Source organism: Oncorhynchus clarkii, chromosome 32, assembly GCF_045791955.1.
Source record: "Oncorhynchus clarkii lewisi isolate Uvic-CL-2024 chromosome 32, UVic_Ocla_1.0, whole genome shotgun sequence".
NCBI lineage: Eukaryota > Metazoa > Chordata > Actinopteri > Salmoniformes > Salmonidae > Oncorhynchus > Oncorhynchus clarkii.
In genome coordinates this window covers 35,701,203-35,709,113 of record NC_092178.1, presented here as the reverse complement: position 1 = coordinate 35,709,113, position 7,911 = coordinate 35,701,203, and the positions used below count along the sequence as shown (strand labels likewise).

Below are 7,911 nucleotides of genomic sequence, written 5' to 3'. Positions count from 1 at the left end.
ATGGTAGGGAGGATGTTAGACAGGTGATGACCTGTGCCTGGTTTTCTCCCTACATAGCGCTTTGCATTCAGGCCAAAGAGTCAGACCACATAATATTTTGCCTATGCTCTCAGTCTTTCACATGCCTTTTTGCAAATTGGTGTGCTCTCATGTGCCTTTTTCTCAGGAGTGGCTTCTGTCTGTCCACTCTCCCATGAAGCCCAGATTGGTGAAGTGCCATGGAACTATGTAGTTTTGTCAGAGTGGTCATTGGATTCTTGGTCACCTCCCTGAGCAAGGTCCTTCTTGCCCGGTTGCACAGTTTGGTTGGACGGCCAACTCTAGGCAGAGGCTGGATAGTTAAAAATGTTTTTTTTTAAAACATTTCCCAATGATGGAGAACACTGTGCTCTTTAAATCTTTCAACACTCTAGAAATGGTTTATTATCCTTCCCCAGATATATGCCTCATCACAATTCTATCTCGGAGATCTACGGACGGTTCCTTGAACTTCATGGTATAGTTTCTGCTCTAACGTGCACTGTCAACTGTGGGATATTATATCAAACAGGTGTGTTTCTTTCTAAATCATGTTCAAACAATGTAATTGACAACAGTTGGACTCTAATCAAGTTGTATCTCAAGGATGATCAAAGGAAATTGAATGCATCTGACCTCAATTTAGAGCATCATAGCAAGGAGGTGTGAATACTTTTGTAAATTATATATTTCTGTATTTAATTTTCCATAAGTTTGCTAAAATGTCTAAAAACATTTTTTCACTTTGGGATTATGGGGTATTGTGTGTAGTCGTAGTGAAGAGAATCTGCACTGCAGAGCTTACTTACTTAATCCTCTTAATCCTCCTCACAAGAAAGTGCCTCTTTATCTGGTCTGCAGCCTTCTTGGTGAATGTTCCCCAGGTCAGGCCACACTCCATCTCCTTCTCTATGTCGCTTTCTAGCAACCTAGCTTCCTCTTTCCATCAGGTTCCCAGCGTAGGGCAATATCAGAGGGGTGTTTCTGGTCGTAGTCTGGCAGAGAAAATGGGTTGCTTAATAAAGTAGAAGACAGGGGTCTAGGGCCATTTATCAGGTGTAGAGTAGAGTTGAATGGTGGGAACCTGTTTACCCAGATTTACCAGGATTTACCGCCCAAAACCACTCCACTTTCTCTGGATAAATAACTGCCAGAAACCAGTAAGTTATAATAAATGATTTATATGATCAGCATAGTGTGAAATGGAACTGTTGGGCCTCCTGAGTGGTGCAGTGGTCTAAGGCACTGCAACTAAGTGCTAGCTGTGCCACTAGAGATCCTGGTTTGACTCCATGCTCTGTCGCAGCTGGCCACGACCGGGATACCCAAGGGGTGGTGCACAATTTGCCCAGCGTCATCCGGGCCAATTGTGTCTCATCGCCCACAAGCAACTCATGTTTCTCTTTCTTGCCCTGCAGTATTGGGAAAGAAATCCCTTTGTCTACAGAAGACCTTTCCCGCCAATAACTCTAACGGCCAAAGAATGAAATTTGGCACAATATTCATAAGATAGGAATATTAAGAATGGTCTGTGGGGATCTAAAGAATAATCCTGTCATATGATTTATTATTTTGTGATGTCATTAAGGGTGGTATAATGAAGTAACTGTAACTCTGAAAGTGTACGCATCTTACAGGACTTTTGTGGTTTAGTACGTTAACCTGCGTCACTGCTTCATTGCTCCAGACCACTCCAAGGGGGAGTTAGAGAACTGATTTTGCTTTTGGATCCTAAGGCCTAATGTGTCTCTACCTGACAATGAATGGGCGATATAAACCAAATAGAAACTGATAATTGTGCACAACTTCAACATTTCAATGAACTGAATGATGAGGACGAAGAATGTGATTGAATTTATAATAATAGTGTAAGAATTGCTATTCCTCTGTCCTGCAGTCACACCCGAAAAAATACACTTATTTTTTGTTTTCTGCTTGGTCAGAAGAAGCTGTAACTGGACTGTAGCATATTACTTACTAAAACTGTTGTTACACTAAGGTTTTCATTCTAAGAGAAACGAAAATGTTCAATTATATTCCATGATATTCTTAAGACATATGTGTTGACTGAATATAAGCAAGTCTGCTAAATAATCAAGTTGATGGCGCAGTCATATAGCCTCGGCACCTACATAAAGCTGAGTGACTCACTCATTCATAACTTTGGATCAAAATAAATAAGTACCAACATTCTTTCTGATAGTCTTTAATGAATAAAGAAATGTTTTAGTTATCCTTACCTGGATGCCATGTATTATAGTCTATAAAATGAAAAATATTACCACTGTCTCATGTGCATGTCATTTTCCTTTCATAATGCATCCTTATTTACAAAGCGATTATTATTATTATTATTATTATTATTATTAGATATACTCACAGAGCAGATTTGCCCTAATGAAAAATGCCCCTTAGATACTGTATGTATTCGGAGGGCAGAAATTATTAAATATGAAAACTTCTTAGGGATAGCCCCCTTTCTTTCCAATTTTTACCTAAAATGACATACCAAATCTAACTGCCTGTAGCTCAGGCCCTGAAGCAAGGATATGCATATTCTTGGTACCATTTGAAAGGAAAAAACTTTGAAGTTTGTGGAAATGTGAATTGAATGTAGAAGAATATAACACAATAGATCTGTTAGAAGAAAATACAAAGAAAAAAACAAAAAAAAAATTTCTACCACCATCTTTGAAATGCAAGAGAAAGGTCCCAGTTCTAGCCATCACTCTGGTTGTAATTACGATGATGTCCACAAGATGGCAGCAGTGGACGTGCAAAGTTTCAGACGGATAACTTGAAGTATGAGCGAACTACATAACATTTAGTGTGAAGTCACCCAGGTACATTTGAAGGAGACATTTGCATTCATATTACATTTTTCTGCAAGAATATCGTCAAATCTGTATACTTGGATTTAGCTTTTCCAGTATTAGTAGCTATAATGTAAGTTCAACATTTGCAAAAACAACCCGTTTTCATAACTTCATAACTCTGAATATTCTTATCATTTTTGTCCAAAAGAAAAAAAAGGCATGCTGTCGTAAAAGGTTAGCACCTACATTAGCACCTACATCACCTGCGACATATACAGGGTTATACTCCCATAAAGCCCAGCTCATTGGCTATCTAGCTAGCTTTGTTTGACCCCGATTGGTGTTTATTTGACAAAGATACAGTCGATCAAATGAAGACCGGCCGCATCATCGGCGTGCCATGAAGGCGTCACTCTCTGACCAAATTTGGTGTCCTCTAGGATATACTACACTCCTAATGATATAGTGAAGTCTGGTTACGTTCTAGGATCTCTGAGGAATACATACGGATGTGATTTGACAGGTTGAAACAATGTTTAGGGTTAGATTTTCACAGATTCCTTTCTTTGCAAATTGAACAAGTGGAAGTACAAAATCGATTGTACATGCTATATGGACCTTTTTAGCATATGAAAAATGATTTTATCTAACCAAACCACACTTCATGTTGAGACATGAGACCCTTTGGATGATAAACCAGAGCAAGATTTCAGAATGTAAGTACACATTTGACCTTCAGAGGTGAATTTATCAAACCTATCGCGGTGAAAAAAGTATTTTGTTGTTAGGAGCTCTCCTCGAACAATAGCATGGCATTTTTCCGCAGTAATAGCTACTGTAAATTGGACAGTGCAGTTATATTAACAAGAATTGAAGATTTCAGCCAATATAAGACACATATATGTACCGACATTTGTTGTTTCTACCTCGACGACATCCTCGTCTTTCCCACTCCGCCCAAGAACACGTGCTCAACGTCCGACAGGTTCTCCAACGCCTCCTGGAGAACCAGCTTTTTGTGAAAGCAGAGAAGTGTGAATTCCATCGCTCCACCTGCCGTTCTGTACCTGTCTGACACTGCCCTGGATTACTGACTTCTGACTGCCCTGAACCCGAGCCTGCCTGCCGTTCTGTACCTTACTGACTCTGCCCTGGATTACAGACCTCTGCCTGCCCTTGACCTGTCTTTTGCCTGCCCCCTGTTTGGTCAATAAACATCTGTGAAACATTCAAACTGACTGTATCTGGGTCTTATCCTGAGTCGTGATACATATACATAGTTCTTATGGTTATGTTGAAATTAGATTGACGTAACAAGTTAATGTATTTAAATTGACGATTACCCCAATCTCAACTTTTACAATGCTGGTTGAATATAGATGAAAACAGTGCTGGTTGATAACTTTTTTCAAATCCAATGTATTTTCCACGTTGATTACATGTCACAATACATTGAAAAATTACTTTGAAACAACAGTGATTCAACCAGTGTGTGCCCAGTGGGAACTGAGAGTGTATGTGTCAAAGGAACTTGCGGTGAGAGAGACTTGTGACTCCAAAAGCGGTCAGTTTCAAAATCAACACATTGTACATTAAAAAAAACACCCAATGCATAACCAGATTGAAAACATTAGTGCATCACATGCTTTTTTTATTTCGTCCAAAAACATGGCATTTTGACAACTTGTTACAAAAAAATGTAGTTTAAATAAAATAGCAAATCGACAGTTTAATGAGGTAAAAGCAGAATCATTTAAGGCACGTTTCTCAACTGTTATTATTATTACTTCTATATTTTATGTTCAACTTCAAACACCACAGCGATTCTGGAGGAACAAAAACGAAAAGGAGTAGCTTTCCTCAGGAAAGTAATTTTACATATGCACTCATTAAATTATACAATTTGAGTATGTTAATAAACATGGAATTTCATAGTAATGAGTTCCAGATACCATGTGTCCTTCTTCAACATGTATATGCAGCCTACCCTTAGTAATACCGTATATTAAACCGTATATTCTTTCTTGTTGTTTCATGCTGGCAGTAATGCAATACAAGTACACACACTACACATCAATGAATCATCCATTTTATGCCTCAGCTAAGCGTTATTAAAACGACAGTTTCTAAGCTGCATTGATGAAAGAGACAGATCTGTCTGGATATTGGGTTCAGTGCGGTCGTCTGTCTGAGCAAAGAAACATTCGAGGGACGTTGTGGGGGCGTTTCCTATAAAACGGGACGTGTCTTTTGGTCAGTGGTTAGAGCTCAAAATATGGACAGGCCACATTTCTGTCAAGGCCCCTACAGCACCTCCGAAGTCATAAAAAGGTGATCACTCCATAACATAACCTCTTGCCCTTTTTAAAGCCATGGGATTGCAAAAGCAAAGCAAACTGAGGAGTACCATTTGAAGGGAACATGTATGAGATCGTGGATCGAGTCATTGTAGACAGCATAACATCAATTAGGCCAACATTTAAACTGGTAACACATTTGTTGAGTAGATTATTATATTTCACTCTAATAGCGCCGATCCAAGCACTCACCATTTCTCGGTAGGGCTTTATATGTGGTCGGAATGGTCCAAATCATCTAGACTTTGCTATTGCCCAATACTATAGTGTTTTCAAATGCAAAATCCAAATCTGATGTCCAAAGGATTTCAAATCTCTCAGGAAAGTTAGAATTACACCATCCATGTTCATATACGTTTTAGGGGGCTAGATGTATGACAATACTTGAGATGGGAAACTGACCATTATCATACAGATATACATAAGATAAAGATAAGTATGATATAATATACACTACCTTCAATTGGTTTGGTATAACAAATAATGTTGTCCTTCTCATACACAGTTATACCAGTTGACTTAATATTACATGCAACCTGACTTCATTACAGTATGTTCTTTTTCGTACTTAAATGAGGAATCAACAAATACATCAACAAATATTGAGCCTTGGCAACCATTGGTTGTTTGTCAGCCAATAGCAAATGCGGATAAATCCCCATCAGTGGCCAAATCCAATAATAACATGGCATCTTGAACTTTGAAGATAATCGTTGCACTCTGTCAGGACAACAACTATATAACTGGCAGCAAAACCGTATACTGAGCCATACTTTTTTTATTAGACCAACATGTTATATGGAAGGTGACCTTGTAAGCTGTGAGCTTGTGGTTTTTCCTCTCCAGAAACGATCCAGAGAGGCTTATGTAAAAAAAACACAAAAAAAACATCACGTCATTCCAAATGTATTAGGCTATATAGGAATAAAAAGCATGAAATACAAAACATCGTTCACTGTCCCAATGTCTTTGTGCCACACCTCTATAAAAATGTATATATCTCCCGTATGGTTGTGAGGACATTCCAGATGCACAGAGTTCATAGGGAGTCATGTAGTCTGAAAGAGTCTATGCAGTCTCTCATGTAGTCTACGGGTAGTCTACCCATACAGACAAAGCTGCCATGTTGCAGTTAGTTCCCAAAAAGGACAGGAGTCCAGTAGTCCACAGGCCTGGGGTGAGAGCTGAGAGCTAAACTCTACTTGAGTTGATGCCTCAAATATAAAAAAGAGCAAAGCTAAAGTATGTCCTCCAACCGCAGCAAGTTCACCAGTCGCAGTTCAGCTACGTGATAAGACGGGACCCCTCTCGTTCCACAAGCCCTCTTCTCTCCAACCACACTTCCAGGCCGACACCTGGAGTATAGTTACCGAGCAACAGCCAGGTGGTGTAGAGTTCACCTCCGTAACAAACTCCAAAGTCGTTATGGTGAGACGATAGTAACAGGGTAAAGCAGGACGCGTTCCTCCCAATATAGTTGTCCCAGTGGTCTAACAGAGAGCGTGGGCAGAAGGTCTAACACTGCATCTGAAATGGCACCCTATTCCCTATATAGTGCACTAATTTGAACCAGGTATTGCACTACATAGAGAATAGGGGTGCCATTTCAGATGCACTTGATGTCTATGAGAAGTCCAGTGGTCGAATCATCATGGTTGTTGCTCGTAGCGAGTAGCTGGGACCCTTAAAGTAGTGCCACTTGATGCCATTTAGCTTCCCGACGTGTTGCCCTTTGGTGAAGTACATTCCGTTGAGGTTGGACGGGCCGCAGGCGTCGAACCACCAACCTGGGCAGATCAAGAACGGAGGGGGGAGGGGGGAGAGAATGCAATTTTTTTTAAACCCCTATGACAAAAACAGACATTAGTGTGTATGAAACGCTAAAAGAAAGACCGTAAACTTCACATTGAATTTCTCTGTTCTGGTTCTGTAATGTTGAACCTTGACAGTGTGCCTACGTGAACTCCAACACTAGCTATAGCAGCGGTTCAGACATAATCACAAAGGTATCTGGTCACGGTGGTGTAGGTACACAGGGGTTGCCGATACCTGTTGTTAACCACTTTTGGGACCTGTTTACACCCAATGGTATTTCGAGAAAGGGTAAAGGTGAATGGGCTCAAATAGGCTCTGTTGTGCATGGCATTTGTAAGAATTGCATTCCCTGCATATGACGCTGTTGCACCCCTTACTTCTTCTCGCTTAACCTTTGCATATACTTTTTTATCCAAATACATTACTAGCACCAAAGAGCACATGAAAATGAGCAACACAAATCTTTCCATTTCATCGTGTGGCTGGTGTGACGTGTCAATCGGAGGTTGGGGCATAGCCTTTCCCCTCAGGCCTAAATACCAGTGCCAGTTTGGGCTGTGGCATTTCACAGAAGACCTACCAGTGAGTCCCACAGTTAGTACCGCTGTCCTTGCCTTTAGCATGGGTGTCACGTTAATAAAGGTTTCCCATTGGTTCCCTGTGACTTGTGTTTCCAGGGCCAAGCTTTTACTATCTTGTAAAAACAGCTGCCCCTGCTAGAAACAGTTGGTGATCTGTTTCCAGAACCGGATAGTATTTTGTCATTGTCACCTCAGTTACACTAGTGAACATACAGTAGGCCTGAGTTAAGTCTGTTCAGTATGACTGAGCTTGTACTGTATGTATGTACGGTGCATTCGGCAAGTATTCAGACCCCTTGACTCTTTCCACATTTTGTTACAGCC

The 7,911-nt window shown here is 40.3% G+C and overlaps 1 protein-coding gene across 3 annotated transcripts in view; it reads right to left on the bottom strand.

Annotated features, from left to right (window-relative positions):
• Nucleotides 1–4,455: 4,455 nt before the first annotated feature.
• The window catches only part of LOC139391651 (angiopoietin-1-like), a 60,875-nt gene continuing 57,419 nt past the window's right edge, over nt 4,456–7,911 (bottom strand). For all 3 annotated transcript variants that reach the window (XM_071139050.1, XM_071139051.1, XM_071139052.1), the window contains exon 9: nt 4,456–6,978. In XM_071139050.1, coding sequence (XP_070995151.1) covers nt 6,815–6,978 — 164 coding nt within the window. In that variant the 3' untranslated portion in view covers nt 4,456–6,814. The remainder of the gene's footprint in view (nt 6,979–7,911) is intronic.